This window comes from Sinohyriopsis cumingii, chromosome 6, assembly GCF_028554795.1.
Source record: "Sinohyriopsis cumingii isolate HCF-2022 chromosome 6, ASM2855479v2, whole genome shotgun sequence".
Taxonomy (NCBI): Eukaryota; Metazoa; Mollusca; class Bivalvia; order Unionida; family Unionidae; genus Sinohyriopsis; species Sinohyriopsis cumingii.
Genome location: NC_142966.1, coordinates 125,100,541 through 125,127,360, shown reverse-complemented (window position 1 = coordinate 125,127,360; position 26,820 = coordinate 125,100,541). Strand labels below are relative to the sequence as shown.

Genomic DNA, 26,820 nt, shown 5'->3' with positions numbered 1-26,820 from the left:
AGTCCAAGGGCAAAATGAAACAACCGTTTACTTATATCATAGGTCTCAGTAATTTTAGTCAGTAGTTCACGGTTCGGCTTCGGTGGTTCGGTTCTAAGTTTAGGTTCCTTTTGACAACCGGAACTATTTACCCCAGTAAACATGGCTGACGACGATGAACGTCTTTCAGTAATTTCTCAAGCGATAGTGACCTGAAATTAATTTGACTTTGAATCAAATTCAGTTACACCTTTAAAATTGATTGCAGCATATTCTAACTAAAAGGAGAAAACAGGTTCGGTTGCTGTCTCGTGCCTTGGTTGGTTGTGTTGTAAATGATTTTACGGAAAAGCTCTACAGTACATACAGTATTGTAATAATCAAGGCACAATTTAGTAATATTTAATTTGCTTGTTACTATGTATACTAGTAATTACATGTTACAAATAAAATTAAGAATTTTGTTCAATGAATATAGGAATGGGGGCGTGTAACCTGTAAAACAAGGCAAGAGAAGACACGATTACTTACCCCTCTGCATTTACAAACCAACTAGCTCTTTCTCTGTTATAGTCTGACTTAGTCCTACATGTAAGACCTGACGCTGATACTTATGTTTTGGGCGTCAAGGTCTAACAGCCTAATTAACAGCGCTGTGTAGCGTGTTTTGATGTCGACTAACATTGTTACGAAAGTCAAATTTTCAGAAATATTTCAAACAACTGACATCTGAAATAACTACACTTTTCTACAAAAAAAAGTCATAATGTTTTAGTCAGACTTTACTTACTCTGATGTTTTTTCTCTAATAAATTCAAATTCTCACAAAAGAAATAGACCTATTTTCAAGTTTTGCTGGCCTACATTTCAGTTGGCTGGAAAGAGATGAAAGCTGAGAATGCCAAAATCATGTTAATTTGAAATATTATTCTTTAACAAAACGAATAAAAATATATTATGCCTATTGGAACTGTAAGCAGCGGTTTGTTTCGTTCAAGAAACTTAACCCCAACATGTACCTACTCACTTGGGCTTACCTCGACTACTATTGCAGCAAATTAAAATGTATGTCAATGGAACATGAAAATGCATTCATTTGCTAGTATCATATTTTCATTCCACCAGGATAAAGACAGCACAATAGGTATATTAATTACACATACATTAGTGGAAGAGTGTTGATATAGGCTGACAAGTGTTGTTTGCTGTTCCTGAAACTTTGATTACTCATTCGGATGTCAGTGACATTGGAACATGCTATACAAGGCCATTATTTGGATAGTAAGACATAGCACCTAAAAAAAATCAACATGCGCTGTGCCTTACATGTAGGACTAAGTCTGACTATACATCCCTGTTTGTTTGTACCCCCCTGCCGATTTCAATAACGAAAACGTTTAATGTCATAAAAAGTGCAGAGAACTAATTCAACTGAATCATTGATTTATAATTTCTAACCTGACTGTGACCAGAATGGCACAAATATTGGCATCCCTTGCACCTTACATGTCTAACGGACTTTCCATAATAACACGGCACCATATAGCATACACTGTGGGCTAATTTATTAACATCAGACAATATAATGACATAGTTCATCCTGTTGAGCAACTGTCAGATAATTCCGTAAATTACAAAATGTTAAGATTTAGTGTTAATTTAGTCTATTAATGTAACAGGCAATGAAAATTACAAAAGATGGCTTAGTTAATACTTTAATTACAACAAGCATTAACAAAATGTTACAAAGTGTTACATGAAGATCCGTCGCGATTTTATGGCTGCCCACTTGTTGAATGCAGTTTCAAAGTCTAATTTTTCACATCTGTACATGCTGATTCTCATTAAATTCTCGAGAGATAGGATGCAGAGCTTATTTCTGATGTCAGTTTTTATGAGGTTCATCTTATGGAATCCACGTTCACAGTCTACAGTGCTGACAGGTGACACCAGTAGCCTCTCAGCAGCCCCCCCCCCCCCCCAATGGCTAGCTTCACAAAGCTTGTAGCGAATTGCTTCCTAAATCCCAAGAATGATCACTGAATGCTGTATAAATTTTCTCGACAAGAAAAATAGGATCTCCATTCCCACGAATGAAACTTACACGAGTCAACACCTGGCAATACTGGACCGTATATATAAGCATAAATTCACACCCAATTTAGGGATTCTTTCACTCCTGTATTTTGAGAAATAAATAATTATTATTAATTATGCAAAACTGTTTGGGTTTTTTTGCTATTTCTTGTTGCGGAGTTTAAGTCTCTGCAGCCGTAACACGGGACTGATGGCAAAAGGAAAAGATCAATGAGTAAAATGCTGCACTGGCGACAGATGTAATTGTGATTGAGATTTTTTCCATTTGCTTTGTATTTATACACAGTAGTCGGTACTTAAAAGGTTATCAGTTTTCTATGAAGGTTCAGCAAAACTATTGTATTGGTGTATGTATAAAAAAACAAAAAAACAGAAGGATTAGCGATACAATTAATTGTATCCGTTCTATTCGTGTCTTCAGAAGTCGGTCAGTTGTAGGTATAGTGCGGTAGCATGATTGACTGGATCGCAGCATACAGTCCTCAGCCCAGATGTCAGCATAAGCAGATTATGATGTAACAATGCACTGTAAAGATGGGGTTGTCAATAAGAACAAAGGATCGTTTGTGTAACAGACTGATTCCAATGCATTGCTTAGTCAAGTTTGTGGCTTCCTTTAGTTCTGCCTTTTAATTTATCCAGTCCAAATCCATGATTGTATGTACAAATTAAATAACCAATAAGTATGTCGCCAAAAAAATCGCCAGATGGGATATTTTTGTCGCCAATAAGGGAAAAAAATCGCAATTTGCGACATTGGCGAAGCCCAGGACGATCCCTGCTAATAAATAGCACTGTGTAGCATGTTTTGATGTCGACTAACATTGTTACGAAATTAAAATTTTCAGGAATATTTGACCCAACTGATAACTAAAAGAACAATGCTTTTCTACAAAGTAAAGTCATAATGTTTTAGTTAGATTTTACTTACTCTGATGTCTTTTCTCTAATAAATTCAATTTCTCACAAAAGAAATGGATCTGTTTTAAAGTTTTGTTGGCCTACGTTTCAGTTGGCTGGAAAGCGATGAAAGCCGGAAATGCCAAAATTGGGTTAATTTGAAATATTATTCTTTAACAAAATGAATAAAAATATATTATGCCTATTGGAACTGTAAGCAAAGGTTTGTTTCATTCAAGAAACATATCCCCAACATGAACCTACTTGAACTTACTTCAGCATACCTTGACTACCATCACATTGCAACAAATTCAAATGTATGTTAACTGAATGTGAAAATGCGTCCATTTGCTAGTATCATATTTTCATTCCGCCAGGCGCCTCGGATGCGGGAGGTCGTGGGTTTGATCCCTGGCTGAGTCATACCAAAGACTTACAAAAATGGTGCTAACAGCTGCCTCACTAGGCGCTCAGCATTAAGAGGTTAGTGTTAGGACTGGTTGGCCCAGTGTCAGGATAATGTGACTGGGTGGGACATCATGCCACATGTGTGCGGCATGATGCCCCAGTGCTGGACATCACAATATACTGCCACACTGCATACATCATAAACTGAAAATATTATTTTGGAAATGGTAGGTCTGTTACAAAAAGAGCAAAACCTAAAATGGGAAAAATTATACATAATCATGTAAGAGAAAGATTTTTTTGAGTGCAAGTGGTGTTTCAGTATCATGCAACATCTACAATTATGTAATGAGTTGTTTTCATACAATTGCCAATAACCCTTATTCCTATATTTGAGGCAACATGATCAAAATTAGTACAATATTTCCATTATAACTATATGTATAGCAAACACTATATATATATATATATATATATATATATATATATATATATATATATATATATATTGGTGCAATATGAAATGGCAGATCATGATCTATGTTGTTTGCAGTTGGACCTGACCTGTACATGATCATTAGAAGTCTCCAAAACTCAGAGCATAAATATCCTAAGAGTTTGAAATCTTCAGTAATATCACACTGCCTTCATCAGCAACTAATGTTGATCACGTGGCTTATAATAGTCACATGATATAAGGAGACTGGTGTAGATGGGTGGTTATTCAAGCTCCTTGTCCCTGTTTAGTGTTGGCCTCCACTGTAATTTTATCTGTCTCCTTCACCTCTTTATAATCCCATGTTGTATATGGTTTGTGATATATATTAATCCAACATGGGATTAACATGCATCACAATCCATACAAATCTTAAAGACAACAACTGACTGGTGTTTGATTTATCATATCAAATGTAGTGATTGTGAGAATGACTTCATAAGTGAAATATGCTGAGTGTTAAAAACAAGGACCAAGGAACACATCAGTAGAAAATTCATCTGTCATACAAGAACATTATAACAATTTGAGACATTCCATCATTGCTAATCAGACCAAGGTCAGTTTATCTCACTGATGACTTTGTTGGAGCTATGGGAAAGATTTAATAATCTGACATTGATACTTGCATGAATGGCATAAACCCAGGGGCGGATTAAGGCTCACTGGTGCCCTAAGCACTGACAAATCTTGGTGCCCCCTTCCTTTCCACGTACGCCTGGGAAGATAACCCTAGGGTGCACCATGATCAAGAAACAGAACATTATGATCAATTTGCACTAGTTTTATCAATTTTTTTTACAAATCTTCATTCGTTTTTTTTCTTTTCACCCTTTTCTCAACTTTGTGGTGCCCCCTTTGGCCCTGGTGCCCTAAGCACGTGCTTAGTCTGCTTAATGGTTAATACGCCCCTGCATAAACCCTATTATCAATAGCTAGAAATTCAAACTTCTGAATAATTATTTGTTTAGCTGTTAAAATGCATTTGGTTGCATCAATTAATCTTTAGTTCCATTTCTTTCTTACAGCTTAACAGTCATGACAGCCTGCAGTAACACACATGTGTGTGAGGACACTAGTGATGCAATAGAACTGTACAGATCTCAGGAGCTGTACCTCAAGCCTATAGCTAAGCTCAATATATGCGCTCAGTTACCAATTCTTAAAGAGCCCGGTAAATCGATCTCAAATTGGGAAGTCATGGAGAAAGTGAAGGGTATGATCAAACCCTACTCCTTTATTTCACTGAAGATTGTGAAAAGTACATTAGAGTTTATCCGTCTTGAAGGTGAGACAGAGAACAAGGCAATAATGAAAACCCTTATTCAGAGACTGGAAGGGAAAACTATTAAGCTTCATGGTTTTCCAGACCAACTCAAAGTAAAAGCCGCTGAAGCAAAAACTGTTTTCCCATCACGCCATGACTGGGACTCGTATTTCAGGGATGCCAAAAATATGAATGAAATGAAACCTGGTGAACGACCTGATACAATTCACTTCAGAGATCTTCCAACTCGTTGGTTTGCTCCACGTCACTCCAAAAACAGAGACAAACCATGTGAACAGGTGCTAAAGAAAGTCTTTGAAGTATTTGGTGAAATCCGTTGTGTAGATATTCCAATGTTGGATCCATACAGGAAAGAAATGGCCACAGCAAAGCCTGGTGCTATTCAGACTTTTACATTTGGACAAGATTTGACATTTGAAGCATTTGTGCAATTCAAGGAATATATTGGTTTTGTGAAAGCAATGGATGCTTTACGAGGCATGAAACTTCTGTATAAGGAAGATGAAGATAAAGCTCTTTGTGCCAATATTAAGGTAAATATAAACAAAATAAAAATGCAAATGTGGAAAGGAATGTGGTTAGAAGCTCAGGGCCATAGGTTTTCCCCTCTTAGTTTGGCTTCATATACAGATTACTCTGATGGATCTACCTTCTACACATTCACTTCTGCTTCATCTCCCTCATCCTGCCTCGGGCTTTACCCAACAGTTATTAGATAGTGAATCTGACATCTTATTTTAACGTTTACTGTCAATTGTTTTATCTGAGAATACTTTGAGTAAGAAAGCATAGCTGTGTAAAAATGATGAGATGCATGATGGATCTGAACTGTTTAATTTATTTTATTATCTGTTACACAAAAGCAGTGTTCTTCTTCTTACAGTAGTCTCACCTTCCTACCAGTAGTCATGGTGGCTCAGTAGTTAGTGTGCTGGACTCCTTACTGACAAAAGGTAGATGTTTGAATCTTATAGTTTTGATTAGCCTAGGCTGGATACTGTGGTATGTCCATGGGCTAGGCACCTTACTCAGTTCCCTCATTATAGAGTAATAGATTTATTTTGCTGTACGTAAGTCAACAAACTAGAATACTAAACATTTATTTAAACTATATTCCATTTTACTATATTATAAGACATGAGATAGAATGTCATAAATAAATACAATCACAAGTGAAGAAGTTGAACAAGTCATTTAGTGTTTCACATTGGAACACATAACTTCAAGCATACCTAGGTAGATGAATCTCAGGCCTTGTGGTGAATCAAAGTGCACAATGTGTGTATTGACCATTACCAGTAATGATTATCCAGATAGCTTGTCAAAAGTTTTTAAAATAATTTTGGAAGGAATATCTGTCGCCATGAAAACAGAAAGCTGTCTGCTTTTTTGTCAGTTTTTTACAATGCATTTTGGAGAGAATCCAGATACTTACAGGGTTCATAATGGGGGGTGATTCAGGCTAAATAGTTACTTTAGAGTCTGTAATTTCACATAAACAGGCCCATATCTCTATGTTAACTTTGCATTGATTTTACATCATTACCAAATTAGCCCCACGTCATTTTATTTCTGTACAGTACATTAATAATTAAAGTCAAACATCAACTTTTGTGTAAATATTTCCTCCAGAAAAGGAGGTGGAAGATAGAAAAAAGCTTTATGTTTTGTGGCCAGTTTAGGTGCTAATTTGATTAATCTCAATACAAGAAACAGTCTACAAAAATCCAGCAAAAAATTCACACATGATCCTTAAAAAAAAGCGAAACATATTTTTTTTCCATAGCTGATTTTGAAGCAGCTTATGACTTAATGCACATATCCATTTCCATAAATAATAAAATTTTATCCAGTGTTTCATCACATACCTCTGCAGCTGAAGATAGCTTTCATAAGTGGACAGCTCCCTGTCATGGTTCCTATCCATTGACACAATGTAAAGAAAAGTATCACTATAAGTACTTTGAAAATGGTCAAATACATGGTTGGAAAACAGAGGTAAACTGGCACTCCACTGCTGGTAGTAAGTGACCAAAAATTTCTATTTTGAAATTTCTGTGGCTAAACTTGTACTGCATGGGTAACACTGTACATCGTGATGAAACCCAATCTACATTTAATATGTGTAAATAAATAATAAAACAAGCAATAAAAATAAAAAATTATATAATTTATCATTATACTGACCCTATAGAAATAATAACAAAAATGATGATGGCTGTTGACCTGCATATTTGCATTCAAATAAGGCTGCAATGTTTACATGTGTAAACGGCTTTGATTTTGTTTACTGCCTATAAATGTTTACAAAATTGGAAAATAGCTAACCAAGCATGCATGGATATCAGAGATGGTTTGAGCAGTTACATGTATAGAGAAACAAATTTATTGACTTATCATGAATTCCTTGAAATTCTTTTCAGTGAGTAGAGGGACTCTTGTTTCTCAAAAGAACATTGATCATTGGACACAACCATCTGAGAGGTTCTTCAAGGGTTATATACTTGCTTTTAAGTTGAGTCCAGCTGCAAACTGTACAGACCCAGATCTGCCATCACATAATGCACTGGCAAATCTGGGCCAGTGCAGTATGTTAGGCTTAATCAATAGAAAAAGTGACATAGACAATGATTGCAGGTACAGGATACTACAGCAGATCAGGATCTTTCTTTTTGCAGTTTGACTCACCTCATAAGCAAGTATATTATATATGGCAATTTTGGTGGACCCTCTTCATAATACATGATTTTTCTGATAGGTTTCATGGTGATGCGTCTATTTTTATGAGGTAGTACCTCCAGTGACATGCATCCATTTAGACCATGTATTTGCTTGTTGTTAATTTAGCTGCTTGTTTTACACCAGAAAGTTAGTGTTAATTTAGCATTGGGCCAGTCACCAGTGTCCATTTTTAATGTTTACTTAGTCCAGGGAGTGGAGCTTGGTCAGATTTTTTGCTGGTTTTATATCTGCAGTTATGTATTGCTCTGCATGTAGTACAAACAAAATTCAGCCACAGGTCCAGGGCAAGTGACTTTCAATAAATCACTTGCCCTTACTGTAAATCCTCTTGTCAAACATTGCCATATTTATTTCCTGTTATTTGGACACATCCCAAAAGATTAATTGGATGGTCATTCGTACATGTAGTTGTAATATTATTCATCAGACTGAGCTTCAGTCATATTTACAAGTATTTGCCAATATTACCTTAAGAAAGAAAAGATACAATCTGTTCAGTTACCGGTACTTCATGTTCTAAGAAAGGTCTGTAATACTAGTATGGTTTTTTTTCTCCCATGTTCAGAAATGTTATCTACCATATAATCTTGCTTACATGTGCAAATGACATAGACACTACTTTGCCTTCACGGTATGTGCTGGCAGATGAAGGTCAAGGAGGATGTTGTTACTGATAACAACAGCGTAGAATTGGGTCTTCCAGTGCATTATGATACAGAAGATCTGGGTCCATAGAGTTTGCAATTGAATTGACCTATATGTGAGTATAGATGGTATTTGTGTTTTCCCTTTCATTGTATTTTATTAATCTCCCACTTCAAGCAAGGTAAGGATGTTGTCTGTCAGTCTGTTCACAATGGCAAAGTTTTATGGTTAGGTCAGTTTCTTAGGCACTGGTTTATCATTCATTTTCCATGAACAGAGTTTGATTTTTTTAAAAACCTGGTTCAGATTGATTTGTTGATTTTAATGGCTTTATTAGCATATTATTGGCAGTATCATGCACCAGAAATGGTAGTTAAATAACTTTCCCAAGAACATACCAAGGCATCGACCGTGGCTTGATTATGAGGGTATTGAATTTCAATCCATTAGAATATGGTCTACTGAGATATGTTTCTCAGCTCTCGTTTTGAATATATTAATGTCGAATGTGCTTATGGTGTACCAATATGAAGCAATGCAAATAAAAACAAAATGGATTTGAATTTTCAGTGCTGTTGAAACAATTTGATAAGCCCCCAAAAATTAACCATATAGATGGATCACTGTCTATATTCACTTTTAAGTCCATTCCAGCTGGAGACTGCACAGACCCATGTCTCTTGTCACATAATGCACCAGCAAATATTAATCAATGCAGTTTGTGAGGAATAATCAGGAGTACAAACAACATAGACATGGATCTGCCATCACATTTTGTCAAATAGAAAAAAGAAAAGTCCTTTACTAAATTCCAAAGAATTGAATGCTATTAATATGGCTAAATTAGTATAATAAGAATTACAATACAATTTGGGGATGTGTAATCATTGAACAATGATTTCTTTCAGGTTGATTTTGATAGGACTAAGCATCTGTCTGACAAAGCCATTAGAAAAAGAAGATCAGAAAGAGAGAAACTGGAACAGTTAGAGCAAGAGAAGGAAGAAAAAGTCCGCAAGGAAAGAGAAGAAGAGGAGAAGAGGAAAGAAGAAGAAAGGTAACAATAATTAATACCATTTTTAATTATATTGGTCATAGACCAGAAAGATATATGCAGTGGTTTCTTGTGTGCCATCTGTTGTTATTATTACTCCTAAACTACTGGAAGCATTATCATGAAGCTTTACAGACACATTCATCCCTAGGTCATGTTGGTCCTAAATGAAAATTATACCCCTTGTAATACCACTCCAGTGGCCTAGTGGTTAGAACGTCTGCATAGGATGCCTGAGGTTGTGGGTTTGAACCTTGGCCAAGTCATACCAAATGCTTCTAAAAATGGTACTAACATCTGCTTCAGTAATTAAGAGGTTGTGTTAGGACTGGTCGGCCTGGTGTCAGGATAATGTGACTTGGTGGGACATGATGCTACATGTCTGCAGCATGATGCCCCAGTGCTAGACATCACTATAAATTGCCACACTGCAGACATTGTAGTGATATGACTGAATTTTTTTTTAAAGCTGTGTTAAAAATCCAACGCACACACACACACACACACACACACACACACACATGAATATCAAATATGGCAAGGTATCCATGATGTCTAAATTGAAAATCTTTCTATCATTATTCCTCCTAAATGGATGGTCTTATCAGTATGGATTTTTTAACTGAAAGACATTTTATGATACCCGGTTGGTCCTCAATGACGGCCAAATCAACATGAATTTTCACGAAACGAAATATTCTTATTGTATCTTATAAATGAAAACTATGCCCTTGGACATTCAATATACATGTAGTTTCCACTGTGGCAGTCTTGTAAACTGATCTCTACTCCTGAAAAGATGGTCCTATCACCATGGGGTTTTAACTAAAAGAATTATTTCTGGTCTGGTTGGTCCTGATTGAAAATGGTGCTGATATGACCAATCTGATTATCTCTACTTCTCCAGATGGTTATATGAACATTGGGTTTTCAGGATAGTCCTCTTATTATCTCCTTTTGGTCATGCATAAAATTAATGTTGTCATACATCCAATATAATTACAATAGTGGAGATCTCAGAAACCTAATACTACACAAACTGAATGGATTGCCATATCATCATGAGGTTTAACTGAAAGACTTGTTTGAAATTGATGTCTAGCTGACTTCAGTTAGAGTCACTTGTTATCATTACCTCTCATGAATGGATGATAATATTGCAATTGGAATTTTCCCTTAAATTTTTCTTATGATGTTTAAATGGACCTGAACAAAAATGATGCCAGTCTATCTTCCCATATGGTTACCATTGACAACCATCTTGAAAATCATGTTATTTCTGCATCTTCTAAACTGGGTGTCATACTGGCTTGTGATTTCAGTGAAAGACTTTTTATAGAGTCTGGTTGGTAGTAAATGAAAATAGTTCCTGACAGACCTGACCTTAAACATAAATTATAACTGCCATCCTGAAAATATTGTTGCTACGTATTTGGAATGGATAGTCCAGTTAACATGGGTTTTCACTGACAGATTTTTATAGGATGCACCCTTCTCATATCCAATGTAGTGACCATAGTGCCATTACTTGAAAATCTTGTCTTGTCTTGTTATCGCTACTTCTGAAAGATGGTCAAGTCTGCATGGGGTTTGCACAAAATATTTACAATGTCGTTACTAAATGAAAATGGTACTGGCCTGACCTCCAACATGGACGTTTATTGAATAATGAATCTTCTTTATCTCAGCTTTATATTTTAACAGTTAAAAAATATTCAGTAGGAGAGTGTTTAACCCTTTACCTCATAGAACATAGTAGCAAAGTGCAGCGTGCTATAAATAGAACACCTGTTACCTAGTCGACATCATACGCATAGGTCTGCCTGTGAACTGTTAAGCAATGTGGAAAAATTTAAGAGTAAAGTCCGATTGTTATAGCTGTGTAATTATTTTTCACGGAAGAATTTTTTATGTGCTTTAGAATCGAGAGAGAACTTGTTCACCATCATGTCAGTGAGGCCGTGTGACCAACCATAGCTGCCATTTCCCATACTTGAAATTTACATGTTTTTCATCTGCGTCTACATCACTAAGTCATCTGAATTTGATAATCAATAAAAACTAATTGCTGCCTACATAAATATCAGAGCCTTTACCTAAGTTATTGAATCTTTCATAGTTGTGATTCTAATCTTGAAAACTTCGTAAGTACTGAATGAAATCCTGCCTGTGAACTGTTAAGCAATGTAGTGTATGTTACGTTTAGCAGCAATTTTAACCATTTTACGTTTTTGGTACACAGCTATTATATGTGGAAAAATTTAAGAGTAAAGTCCGATTGTTATAGCTGTGTAATTATTTTTCACGGACGAATTTTTTATGTGCTTCAAAATCGAGAGAGAACTCGTTCACCGTCATGTCAGTGAAGCCGTGTGACCAACCGTAGCTGCCATTTCCGATACTCGAAATTTACAAGGTTTTCGTCTGCGTCTACATCACTAAGTCATCTGAATTTGATAATTTATAAAAACTAATTGCTGCCTACATCAGTATCAGAGCCTTTACCTAAGTTATTGAATCTTTCATAGTTGTTATTCTAATCTTGAAAACTTTGTACATACTGAATGAAATCCGCGACCGCCATTTTGGAGAGTGGAGATTACGACCCAGTTGCTTTAAATAGCATATATAGACCAGTGCATACATAGCGACCACGTTGTCATTTGCAGAAATAAATGTAGTATCTAATAGGAGGGTTTTCCCCGAAGGTGGCGCTACGAAAACCAGCTCAAAATGGCTGATGTTTACAGCAGGTGTTTACAGCAGGCGTAAAAAGGCGCTTCCATGCGAATGGAGTAAATGCGTCAAAAGGCGCTTCCATGCGAATGGAGTAAAGACGTCCAAAGACGCTTGCATGAGGTAAAGGGTTATTAAAGGTTGAAAGGTTTCTGTGTAGTACTTCAAGTTATTGCCAATGATAAAAATTCATGTGTATCCACATATCTGTTTAATCATTTTACCCAAGAATTTTACATCATGATCTGTGAAAAGCAGTAGATGCTTTCAGTATAGGTGGCGCTCACCAGATAATATGTACTTTTGAGAGAGTGACATATGTAAGGTGAAGTAGTTCGCATTTAAAACATGCACAGTGGAGAGAATGTTTGCATACCTCTATGCTACATTAATGTAATGTGGATGATATTTCTTTTGGATATTGTACTTTTGGAAATTTTACATGATTTAAGCACACTGCTAACTAAAATGACTGCTCCCTTGTGTTAAAAAATCAGTCTGAATTAGTCTAAAGTACACTATACATAGCAGCTATTAAAATAGGGAAAATGAATTTTGCCAGACTAGACAATACCAGCTTCTGAAAGTGCAATGAATGAATTACCAAATATATAAAATGTAAAAAAAGTTATCGGCTCTTTTTTATACAATTGACCTCTGAAGTTCAGGAAGTGAAAATGACCAAGTAGAGCTAGCACTTTTTTGAAAGGTGCACATTTGAAGTAAGGCCAAGCTGTATACTCTATAACCCATAGTACACCCATCAATCATACACCAAAATAAAGGGAATTAAAGGTTCTTTGCATTATACCTAAGATATACAAGGTCTTTTTTAAATAGCCAGTATAACCAGTGAGGAAAGCCGGGGACATTCTTTTTCTTTAAATTCCTAACCCTATGCAAAATGCGAAACTGTATAGCGCCACCTTAAAGAAAATAAAAAAATGTTTGCAATTATTTTTTTTTATTTTCATATAATTATGTATGATGTTCTGAATAAAATGGTACATTCATATTGCATTTAAGCATGAAAATAAGCTAATTATGATCGTTTTTCTCTTGCTTACATAATTTGCCATGAGGTATGTTTGTGTGAGTAGTGACCTTAATTATGGGGAAATTAGAAGACTTAGAATATAGGAATAGAGTCAACTTAAATTTAAAACTGTTGCAATAAGTGACAGAAATATATGGTGAAAATGTTTCTTTTCATTTATTTGCAATGAAATAAAAAATAAATGATGAGAAAGTGAATTCGCTTCATCCATATTAAACAATAGGCAAATATTTTACACTTTGACCTTTGACCTTTATGAAGCTGATGAGTTACCTCCCTTTTCTAATTGTAAAATTCATTGTTGATATCTCAGAAATAATTCTGGCTAGTTTCATGTTCCTATCATTCAGCATAACATTGGTTGCTATGTTTACAAAATGTAATGTGCATTCTTAAAATAGCTCACTTTTATCATGGGGGGGGTAGGCTGGACTTGTTAGAGACTCTGACACTCATAAATACTGTTCTGTGGGGAAAAAGGCAGGAGAATTATTCATAAGGATTGTTTTGATGCTTGCGACTTAAATGTTTCAGCCATATAAACATAATTAAATCATAAAAAAATAATACCTACATCTTCTTTATGGTGGCGCTCACCAGATAATATGTACTTTTGAGAGAGTGACGTATGTAAGGTGAAGTAGTTCGCATTTAAAACATGCACAGTGGAGAGAATGTTTGCATACCTCTATGCTACATTAATGTAATGTGGATGATATTTCTTTTGGATATTGTACTTTTGGAAATTTTACATGATTTAAGCACACTGCTAACTAAAATGACTGCTCCCTTGTGTTAAAAAATCAGTCTGAATTAGTCTAAAGTACACTATACATAGCAGCTATTAAAATAGGGAAAATGAATTTTGCCAGACTAGACAATACCAGCTTCTGAAAGTGCAATGAATGAATTACCAAATATATAAAATGTAAAAAAAGTTATCGGCTCTTTTTTATACAATTGACCTCTGAAGTTCAGGAAGTGAAAATGACCAAGTAGAGCTAGCACTTTTTTGAAAGGTGCACATTTGAAGTAAGGCCAAGCTGTATACTCTATAACCCATAGTACACCCATCAATCATACACCAAAATAAAGGGAATTAAAGGTTCTTTGCATTATACCTAAGATATACAAGGTCTTTTTTAAATAGCCAGTATAACCAGTGAGGAAAGCCGGGGACATTCTTTTTCTTTAAATTCCTAACCCTATGCAAAATGCGAAACTGTATAGCGCCACCATAGTGTAATCATCTGTATGTATATGCCTTCGTACTTCACAAAATAAGTCTACAGGTGCTCCACCAAGTTAGGATCTTCACCAGTCAGCTCAGCTTATCCTAGTCGCCCTCCTGTTTCCCTGATGGTTGTGGTTCAACAACTTTATTGACTGGTTTATAGATGAACCCAGAACATTACCAGAGGAGAGACCTGCTGTCACAGCACAGTGGGTCACTCATTCATAACAACACACAGATTCTCCACCTTCATGCTTGACTCAAATCAAGTGGTCAATCTGCCCAGCAGCCTGCAAAATTGCCTGCAGCCCACCCATCCATTGCCAGCCAATTTCATTATGGGCTGGGGCAAAAAATGAGTAACCACTACATCTTTGCTATTGTGGGGCGCTCACCAGTTTTTATGTGCTTTTGAGAAAGTGACGTATGTAAGAAGAAGTTGTTTGCATTTAAAACATGCACAATGGTTAGAATGTTGGCATACCTCTATGCTACATTAATGTAATGTGGATGATATTTCTTTGAATTTTGTACTTTTAGACATTGTACATGATCTAAGCACACTGCTAACTAAAATTACTGCTAGTCTAATTAGTCTAAAGTACACTATCCATAGCAGCTATTAAAATAAGGAAAATGAAATTTGCCAGACTAGACAATACCAGCTTCTGAAAGTGCAGTGAATGAATTACCAAATATATAAAATGTAAAAATAAGTTATTGGCTCTTTTTTATACAATTTACCTCTGAAGTTCAGAAAGTGAAAATGACCAAGTGGAGCTAGCACTTTTTTGAAAGGTGCACATCTGGAGTAAGGCCAATCTGTATACACTATAACCCGTATTACACCCATCAATCATACACCAAAATAAAGGGAATTAAAGGTTCTTTGAATTATACCTTAGATATATTCAATGTCTTTTTAAATAGCTAGTATAACCAGTGAGGAAAGCTGGAGAAATTCTTTTTCTTTAAAATTCTAACCCTATGCAAAATGGGAAACCGTAGAGTGCCACCGTGGTAACATGAGAAGGGAGATAAGTCATGTGTAATCTGTGTACAATAGATGCTTGTAACTCAGTTTAAAAACTCTTGTGCATCTGTTTGATATCTGATGACACATGTTACTCCCAGTTCTCAAGGTCAGCTTGTGAAATTATTTTGATTCTTTGAAGTTTGGTAGATTTAGTCCTGTCTCTGCCAGACTGTAGTACCATGCATGAGTGACTTGTCTGAAATGGTGCAATCTTTCATGTTGTCTTTGGCTATTGTCAGAAACCCTTTATGAACCTTAGAGTGAAGCTTCCTTTGAATACCTTACCCTTGAGACTATTTGCCTGCTCTGCTATATGTCACCCAAGAGAAGGAGCAAATTTCATGCCTTGTCCATTGAAAAGGGTTGTTTATGGCTTGGTGGTAATTATTATTCAGTTTCTCTTCTTTAACCATTTAGGTTTTTTGGCCAATGATCAGATACCTTCAGCAGCTCCACATCCTTCTGAGATCATAATCATATCTGTGCTAGTAACAATCAGGGTAGGGTCCTTAATCCAGTTATGGCATCAAGGTTTTATGGAGAAGAATCAGAAGCATCTTTTCACACGTCTTAAGGGTCCTTCTGATATTTCACTTGCTACCATTTGTGGCCCCAGGTGGTCTAAAGCACTTGTCTTTACCAATCACTGCCATCACAACTCTGTCCATGATGGTTTGAGTCTTGGGCTCAACCAGTGTGGGCATGAGAGAAAGCTTTCTAGTAGCTTCCCATGGGTTGGTGGCTTGCCAGGTACTTCCTCCAGCAGTTACACTGGCCACCATCTATAGCCTATCATTTGCTAAAAAATGGCATTACAACCAAAACAACAACAGCTTGCTGCTATTTCCAGGTGGATCGTCCTCACTATCAAGAGAGCGCTTTTAGCCCCTCGCTAAGAGGAACCTTTCCTCTGAAATAAAGCCCATCAAATTAGGAGTATTGCCATATTTTGGGCCTGTCTTTTGATGAAGATATGAGAACTGCCTTGATGCTGTCTCACACTATATTTGCCTTTTTCCTTCAATCTTTGGTACATCAAGGTGATGGCATTTTTTTCGTTGGGCACAATCTTGTACAAGCCTACTGGAAGCATAAGTACAGATACATTAGTTTTCTATACATGATTTGTTGAGGCTTTATAACTACTGTTAAAATGTAGCTTGCAGGTGTGTGTGATGAACTAATTTTAATTATGTAATACTTACCTGCAACTATGGCAAAGATTCCATCCTCCCAGCCCACTCTGGTATCCTGTACTCTAGGTCCAAGAAAAAAGAGGATGGTAATCCATGTGACAAAGGTGTCAGACTGGAATCATGTACTGTACTTTTCAATTCTGACACTCTTGTACTAAATGGAGGAATGAATAATTAGCTTGGACTGGGGACTAGGAAACGGAAAGCAGTGCAATAGTTACTGTAGTAGATTACTTTTACCCCACTTCACCTTGAAGAAAACCCATCATATTCTTATGCTAAAATGTTGTTGATTCTGTTCATTTATTACCATAAGTGAGTCTAAAATAATCAGTTTGATCCAGGAAAAAACCAGATAAAGACTTGGAATGTTTTTTTCTTCTTCAGAAAGTGTGGAAACCTGGAATGCTGTAATTTCACATTGTTTAAATACTTTTGTTTAAATACTTTTTAGGTTTAGGAAAGAAGAAGATGAACGAGAAAGGGAGAGAAAGAGGCAAGAGAAGTTGGACAGAAGAGTTCAGAGGCAGAGAGAAAGAGAAGAAAAACGTCGACAGATAAGACTGGAAAAGAAGCGCCAAGAAGAGGAGAGGAAAATGCAGTTGAAGATAGCTTTAGAAGAGAGGAAGTTCTTGCTAGCACAGAGGAAACTAGAATCACTAAGACTGTTGACAGTATTATTTGATAAAATTAAGGTACTTTGTTAAACACAAATCATGGGGATATGTCTTTAATATTATACCACTTGAAATAACTTCTGTGGAAGGATGCATTTTGGTGTTGTCCATGATTGTCAAGTGACCTGTATGCTTATGAGAAGGTTCTGGCCATATGGGATGTCAAATCAACTCCAGTTTCACTTAGAACCAACTAGGCATCATATGAAGTCTTATCTGCATGTCACAAATTCTTTTTCCACTCAACAAAAAAATCCATGGGCTGAAATGAAATTTGGTGTATCATAAAATATAAAATGAATCTACATAAAGTGTATTGATCATATTAAGTTTGTGATGGTATAGGGGGTACTGTTGAGTGTACTAAAGTGACATAATATTTTGTGTAATCTCCTAGCTTGAGCTGTATGTAAGTCTTTACGTTTACCTTGCAGTCATCTCCACAGGTATGAGTGGAATCTTATTTTTGCCTTCTTATGATTCATAGTTGGTCTTAATTAAAAATGAAGCTTCCACTATGGCCAAAACCTGTTTATCTAGACATTTTAATGATTTTATGTTTCATTTGATGTACCATTTACAGGATTTTAATAGTTTCACTTTTATGTGTAATCTTGTATTGCTTGGTGTTTTGCATTTATTTAGAATGGTTTATCTTGCTAAAGCTTTAATACAGTTCATCAAATTTATATTTTTGAACTTTACTTTGAGTTGGCACCATGTAGCCACTATTATCCTAAGTTTCTATTACATACATACATACATACATACATACATACATACATACATACATACATACATACATACATACATACGTACATACATACGTAGGCATTCATACGTACATACATACATATATACATACATATACACACACATACACATACATACATGCATACATACATATACACACACATACACACACACACACACACACACACACACACACATACATACATACATTGAATATCCCTCTCAACTGATGGTCATATCAATATTGAGCAGTCTTGAAAATCAAGTTAATAGCTACTTCCCAAAACAAAGTCATATTAGATTGGGTTTCCAGCAGAAGACTACTGGTAGGTCCTGATACTGATCTGATCTCATCCGAAGATAAGCTGTTCTTTTTTTGTGGATGCCAACTAGTTCCTAGCGGAACCATCTTTTTTTGTAAGTTGAGTTTACTGTTTTCACAGCTCAAGGTAAACCTCTGTTGCTTCCATGATCATGAGGAAACTGACTTAGAAGTGGCCAGACAGCAGAAAGGATGGTCTGTCCCCTGTTCAGTGCATTGGTCTCTCATCACAGCCAACAGGCACATTATCCTTTTGCCCACTTGACCTTTTAAGCCCATCCCTTCATTGAATTTGGATTCCTCTCAGTTAGGGATTTTGGTAGAAGCCTGGACCTGTCTCCCCATCAGGGTTCTTGAGGGATATGAACTCTGGGTATGTACATTAATTTCCATAGCCTTGCATGCAAACCTATTTTCAGCAGACTGAAGGAGGAATCTATGTCTCCGTCAATGACTAATCAGAGACCATGACTAAGACATCAAGACATATGCTTTTGATGTCTTTGGCATTTTCTGCAGATCACAGCAACTGTCACCCCTCTGGATGCAGAGATGCTATTTGGAGGGATAATCTCTTCAGTGGTCTCTCAGGAGTTAAGGAATCAGTAACACTGGTCCCTGGCTGCAGTAATAGGCCTGGCTAAAACAGTAAAGAAATGCTCCCATTTTCAAAAGGTTCATGGCTTCTCCTCCTAAGCAATTTAACAAACAAAAGTCAGAATCTGAATAATTCCCAGTTTAAAACTCCATGCCACTTGCCATTCCCGTGTCAATGTGCCACAATGGTGGGGGGGTATGCAGAATCATCACTAAACCACTTGGTATCATCCCTGTGAGGAACAGGACAATGGTAGACTTGTTTGCAATCAAGCTGATCAAAAAGTTTAATCATTTTGTTTCTCTAGTGTCAGACAGGATTTGGGTGGTGGACGCATAACTGAATACCTACATATTCCTATCTAATGTCAGACAGGATTTGGGTGGTGGAGGCCTAACTGAATGCCTGCATATTCCTATCTATAAAGATAACTCCTTGTTTTTTTTTAAAGAGTCAGGATTTCCAAATTTTGGCTTATCAAGATAGCTCCTGTGGCCCCAGAGATTGTGGTTCAATGATCTCCTCATGCCTGGCTGATTTCAAATGATCTATCCACCAGAACCAGTTTCCTAGCTAGGTTGCATCTGGCAGATGCATTGCGGGGCCCCGAGTGGCCAAGTGGTCTAAAGCGCTCTCCGTTACGGATCACTGCCATCTCACCTCTGTCTGCGTTGGTTCGCGTCTAGGATTCAGCAAATGTGGGTATGTGAGAAAGCTTGCCAGTAGCTTCTCACAGGTCAGTGGTTCTTCTGGGGTTTTCCCGGGTTCTTCCTTCACCATTAATACTGGCCGCCATACATAGCCTATCATGTGCTGAAAATGGCATTAAACCCCACAACAACAACAACAGATGCATTGCTCAGGCTAGAATGCAATTGACTTACATGGTTTGCAGATGTCAAGTGGAGATTTGTCTGTATTTTTTGCTGTAGGAAATGCATTGAACCCAATTTGTCCTTCTTTAACTGCAGTTGTAGATCTTTCTTTTTATCCTTTTCTCTGAAAGAAAAACATTATTCACTATCCACCTTTAAGGGATATAGAGCAGTCCTCTCCAATACTCTTATTTCTCTTTTTGGGCTCCATTTTAGGGTCAGACCCATATATTTCAGACTTGACAAAGGTACTTTGAGCTCTTGAGGCCAGTTTCTCGTTCATGCCAAGGTGGAACCTCTTTTATGTTATTTGGTTACTATCTAAACCGGGGCCCAGAGTGGCCGAGTGGTCTAAAGCGCTGTCCGTTACGGATCACTGCCATCTCACCTCTGTCTGTGTGGGTTCGAGTCTCGGATTCAGCCAATGTGGGTATGTGAGAAAGCTTGCCAGTAGCTTCTCGTGGGTCGGTGGTTCTTTCCGAGGTTTTCCCAGGTTCTTCCTCCACCATTAATACTGGCCGCCATGTATAGCCTATCGTGTACTGAAAATTGGTGTTAAACCATACAACAACAACAACTATCTAAACCACATTACAAACCTTTGAGTGAAGCTTCCTCTGAGAATCTTGCCCTTAAAATTGCCTTCTTTCTCTTCCTAGCATTTACAAGGAGATGGAGAAGATCATGGATTGTCAGTTGAAAATGTTGTATACATGTCAATGGTAACTATGATTTGCCTTCCTTCTTTCTGGCATATCACCTACCTTTTTGTGTCAGTTTAGTGTTTGCCTCCCCAGTCCTTGCTTTAGTCCAGTGTTATCTCTGATCTTTCTTACCAATGAACTGTGGACAATTCTACAAAATAAAGAACAGTTTCCCTACTTGTTGAAGCTAGCTATGCATGTACCCCTTCAACTGTCAGACTAATAAAGGAAAGTCTCAGAAAAGAACAATATTCATGCACAGTTAAGGAAGAGATTAAACTCAGAAAGTCATCCAATTAATGCTTGTGCCACTAGAGGGAGAATCTTATGAGGATTCTGATTTAAATAGAGTGGAATATGAAGAAAGAGAGATGTATTTTTAATTGTTAGGTAAAAATGAACTATGGCAATCTTGCCCCTTCTCCCCACCCCCATATTTTCTTCACATGTTTTGGGACTGGAAGTCAGGGAGATCCCCTCATCAGATAAATTCCTGGCAGCATCTCTGAAGTACTGTTTGCCCCAAATTTTTTTGTCTGGAATTTTCTGTTGCATGAATTTGTATCTTTCAGAACTTCTAATGTTGTAAGGTATGGGAAAGTGTGGGCACAGGAACACCTAGTGGGACACTCATCTCTCCTCCTTAGAATGCACAGGGTGTGCACACTGGGACGACTGTCCAATTTATTGTCTTTGATCTGACCAGATGTGAGACACAGAGGGGGAGAAAGAAGGGCCCCATTTCCTCCTCTGACAAGAATGGATGTCCCTGTACATTCTCATGAGTTGTCTGGATCCATTCACATGTTAGGGAAGTAAAATTATGGGGCAGTCATGTTTTGTGATTAATGTAGTTCAGAGATGACCTAAGGGCCCAGAATCTGACGTTCATTATTATGCCAGGGAGGGATTGATCCTACCAAGGAAGGAAAAACACCTGAGAGTGAGTTTTACCTTCCACTTAGGGATGAGTTGTGCCCCCTCAGAATTAGATTACTAATAACTGAGATTAGTGAATCCTGCCTTGTTCATCGGATTGTCACCACTTGACCAATCTTTGACTGGGCACTTTGGATGCATATCATAGGTCATCCACTGGCCACTGGCTTCAAACAGGTTTTGAGTATCAGTCTAGGGACAGGAATAAGGTGGATATCCCCTGTTTCTGTTACAGTTTAAACTCTATGGGTATGGGGAGTCTAGTTGTGCTGACTTAACTGAGGAAGGGAATCGGATCAGCACCCCCCTCCCTGTGTTACCTTTTAATCTGCAGGTTTTTGGTACCCTCACTCCCCCTCCCAATAGTATGCCTTGGATATCTCCGTTTGTTTCATTGTAGGGCAGACATGAATGGCAATGGACCTGCTCCGTCACCTGTGGCTACGGCCAACAAAAAGGCTGTTGACTGCCACTCATGCCCAAGACAATTTAAGAAGGAACCCAGAAACCAATCACATTTTCTTAGGACGTACACTAGTAGGGTTGATCACATGTTGACAAACACACATAGTGCCTTGGGAATGGGCTTAGGATAATGATATCGTCTCCATCATGGTGGACTCAAATGATTTCTTGGAGAAACCAGTGGCTGGATTCCCTCAAGTCCATCTCACTTACCAGGCCAGGTGTATGAGGAGGAAACATTTTTCACTTTTAACAAGTTTACCACCTCATTTCCCAAGACTTGTATTCTAAGCCTTCTGGCTCTGAGGACAAAAAGATTCTCTCCAGTCTGATGAGGCTCTGAGGCAGCATCTTGTCCAATCTGTCTGCACTCGGAAATGGTCTGTGAGCTTATACAGAAGATTTCTCAAGAATAATACTTTGCCATACAGCAGAAGATGTAGCCTGTCTCCTTTTTGAAATGTTCAGCTGCTGGTCTATGCCTTCAGCAATTGGGTCGATTCACAAGCTTGGCCCCTTAAGCACCCCACCCTACCCCACCCCCAACCCAATGGACTCTGGGACATCTCCAGTTGGGATATTGGCAGGAGCTTGGAGGCCTCAGAGTTTAAGGCTTGTACTCTCATGATAATCACTTCCATGCCAATCTCTGTTTGGCAGCCTCCTTCAGTCTAGTAACCATTGTCTCCAGTGTTGCTTCAGCATTTGCTGTAGACTGTGTCAAAGACGTTGCATGATGCACTGACTCTGTTGATGTAACTCTTTGCAGAGCTTCTTTATCTCAACAGAAATGCATCTTTGGTAATGATGGTCTTGCTGGACCATAGCAAGTCTTTAAAGTCTGCATCTTGAGAGGTGGAAATGCTCTTTGGAGACCTCGGCCCCTCAGTGGTATAATTGAATTTGAGGGACCAAGGTCCCTTGTAGCAGCCCTGTGCCCTTTCACAAACAGGCCAAGAGGCCCAAGCTGGTCACCCTATAGGACTTTCATGTTCTTGAAGCAGGTACCTTTTCAACAGTCTTGCAAGGAGACTTAGTTCAGTACTTCCTCTTGCAGGTTGTTCGCTGGATGAGGCAGTTGCAGTGGGGGGGGGGAGAAAGTCTTCAGACTCCTCCCCTTCCTCAAGACTTTTACAGATATTCCCTCCTGCCACACTGCTCAGATGCCCCATACTCTAGGTCCAAGTCAGATGATGGTTGTATTCCATATGCTGACTGTCAGATGCCCTATACTCTAGGTCCAAGTCAGATGATGATGGTGTTCCATATGCTGACTGTCAGATGCCCTATACTCTAGGTCCAAGTCAAATGATGGTGGTGTTCCATATGCTGACTGTCAGATGCCCTATACTCTAGGTCCAAGTCAGATGATGGTGGTGTTCCATATGCTGACTTGACTAAGTAGTCAGGCTGGGAGTTTGTTCATTGCAATTCTAACCCTCCAATACTAATTGGAGGAGGGAATAATTAGCTTTGACTGGGAATTAGAGTTCCAGAAAAGGAAAGTAATGCAATAGTCGCAGTTAAGTACTACATAATTAAAATTAGTTCCCCCTATACATTTTTGGAGTTGTGAAACTAATTTTAATTATCTAATACTTATGTTTTCTTATTGCACATTCTATCATTAGACAATTTCCTCTTCCATCCCTACTACGATGTTCTTAAGTCTCGAAGCAGGTCAAAGAAGGAATATATTCTGATTGTTGGACCGTGCTATTAGACTGAGATAATGTCATTTTTTATTTTAGACCTCCAATTTCTAGTGGCAGGAAAAGAGCTACCAGTGCCATAATAGCAGATAAGTATTACATACAGGCAAACCTGTCCCAATGGCCAGATGCAGTAATCTTGTGTGGAACAAGATCTACATGCATTTTATATTTTTGTTGAATGTTGCACTAAATTTAATCTGTTGATGATTCTGAATACTACTACTACTAATAATAATAATAATAATAGTAGTACAAGTATTAGTAGTAACAACAGTCCATGTTATTTGTTTAAAAACTGTTTGAAAAATTAACCTGCATACAAAGATCACCTGTGTAAGAATGGCTGATTGAATTATTTCCCTTGGAGGCCACTATTTACAGGTTTGACTGTAATTAAAATCAGTTAAATCATCATTTTTCTGATACAAATCACATCAATAGTATTCTTTTTTCTTGACAAGATGGGGGTGGAGTGGATTTTTGTTTTAAAAAAATTCCAAGTGTCCTTCCACTCTCCTTGCCAGAAAATATAATGATCGGTTCTTTAGATTTTACATGTAGCCATTAATGTCATTTTACCTCAGTGGAAAACTACAGAATGTGAGGGGGCTGTGAGTAGCTCTGTGGTCTAAAGCACTCACCATTATGGATCACTACCATATCACCTGTGTCTGTGTGGGTTTGAGTCTCAGGCTCAGCCATTGGAGCTTCTCATGGGTTGGTGGTTCTTTTCTGGGTTTTCCGTGGTTCTTCCTCCGCCATTTATATTGGCCACCATGTATAGCCAATCGTGTGCTGTAAAATGGCATTAACCCTATAACAACAACAAGAACAGAATGTGAGTTAATTGATGTTAAAGCACATTTAATTCACTGTGTTAAAGCACAATCTGTTCAGCGTTAAATAGAAGTTTGCCATTCTTCTGTTGTATTTTATTCCATTTCAAAGATTTTACATATCATTAGATAAACATTTGTTTATGAATTGCTGGATGATTTATTCAGTGTTTTTGCTTTTTGAAATGTTTTCCATGAGTAATATGTACAAACATGTAAGAAGATAACATTACCAGTTCAAGTCAAAAATTAAGATGGCACAAAGAGAAGAAAACATGCTTTTGTGAAAAGTTCAAAACATTGTCAAATAAGAAAAAAATATGCTTAGAATAAAGAACTCCAGCATTAATTGAAACATGATGTGATGTTTAATAGTAATTTGGAAACTGCAGTTGTAATATCAGAAGTAATCCATTTATACTTGTGTCAGTTTTTCTTGAGCTGTCTCATGAGTGCTTTTAGAAAAGTACTTGTACTTGTACAAGTAAGAAGTACTTGTACTCAGACTTGACAAAAGTACACGTACTTGGACTTAAGTTCATTTAAAAGAATGCTCTTCACTATGTATGCTTGCCACTAGCAAATTAGGTCACAGTGACCATCTTTTACAGTCTTGTGATATCAGTTTAGTATTGATATTTAGCTCTATTACTTTGACAGTTACATATTTATGTAATATGTGCTAACTGCATTCTTTTCAAGAGGCTTAAATTTACACCCTTGAAAAGTTTAGGTTTTTTTTAGCTTCCAGTTCTTTCTGCAACTTTATTGGGTTTTTGAATCACTGCACTCTGGGGAATTTGTTTCCTTTGAATATTTACCTGTTTGGCATCATATATTTTGATCCATTCTTGGGTGCATTAGCAATGGCCCCACTTGTCTATAAACATAGATATCAAATTAGAAGAGTCTTTATCAAGTACTTCCTTTTTTTCAGACCATCAAATTGACAGAAGACCTAGAAAAGCAAGAACAGTTATTAGAAGAAGAGAGAAAAAGACAAGTGGAAGAAGAAAAACAAAAGAAAGAAGAGGAAATCAGAAAAAGAAAGGAAGCCCACAGAAAAAAGAAAGAACAGTTGCTACGGCAGGAAAAAGAACTTAGAGAAAAGATCTTGAAAAACTATCAGCTTATGGAGGAGAAAAAACAAGAACAGTTAAGGGAGGCATTAAGAAAGAGACTGGCAGGGAAAAACAAGCTAAAGAGTGCAGTTGTGATGAAGAGATGAAAACTTTCATGTTTACAGAATCCTCTTTTTATCTTCAAAATAGATCTTTTGGGAAATAATTTCTAGCTCACCTGGTCATAAGGCTAGGTGAGCTTTCAGTATGGTCTTTCATAGATTATGTGTCATCCATTGACATTCGCTGTTCACATTTCATAAACCACTTGACCAATTTGCACATGATTTTGTAAGAAGTAATCTGGTAGCAAGGCCTTTCAGATTCGTTCAGTAGATGCTTATTCTTTGATCAATATGGCTAAATATTTCCAAAAAATAAAACCACCTTTAAACAACTTCTGAAACACAGCCAAAAAGATTTTGACTAAATTTGACAGAAAACATTCCTATTGTGTTTATTGTGTATGCTACCTTCCCAAGTTATGAAACATATTCATTGTTAATGGTTATAGAACATATAATGCGGTGATTACAATTAATGAAATATAGCAATGTTCTTGTGTTCAGAAATTTCCTTTATTCCATTCCATAAATTTGTATGATAGTGTCTGTATAGTTACATTTCAAAGCATTCATAAATTTATTGATGTATGGGTTCATATACAGATACATTGGTAAAATATTTAACATGTGGTTCACAAAGTGTTGGACATCAGTTGATATTCCTCTTCTGTAACGTTGAGTTTGCTGAATGGATATATTCTGTTTTGATATTGCTGAATGGACATATTCTGTTTTGATATTGCTGAATGGACATATTCTGTTTTGATATTGCAGTTTTTCAAAACATCCTGAATTGTCTTTTACATTGAACAGTCTACCACTTCATCTGCAGAACATGTTGTAAATAGGTTTATCTAAATAAAGCAATATTCAACTCGTAAA

The 26,820-nt window shown here is 37.2% G+C and overlaps 1 protein-coding gene across 3 annotated transcripts; it reads left to right on the top strand.

Annotated features, from left to right (window-relative positions):
* The first annotated feature begins 123 nt into the window (after positions 1-123).
* On the top strand, positions 124-26,820 carry LOC149797893 (A-kinase anchor protein 17A-like). 3 transcript variants are annotated; one of them, XM_089962924.1, is made up of 5 exons: positions 124-274; positions 4,909-5,701; positions 9,464-9,612; positions 17,323-17,563; positions 25,690-26,820. In XM_089962924.1, the coding sequence occupies exons 2-5, from the start codon at positions 4,919-4,921 to the stop codon at positions 25,978-25,980; spliced, it is 1,464 nt and encodes a 487-aa protein (XP_089819050.1). In that variant the 5' UTR covers positions 124-274; positions 4,909-4,918; the 3' UTR covers positions 25,981-26,820. The 3 variants fall into 3 exon arrangements, with proteins under 3 accessions (XP_089819050.1, XP_089819051.1, XP_089819052.1); XM_089962925.1 differs by having other exon boundaries at positions 124-298; XM_089962926.1 differs by lacking the exon at positions 25,690-26,820 and adding an exon at positions 23,953-25,683.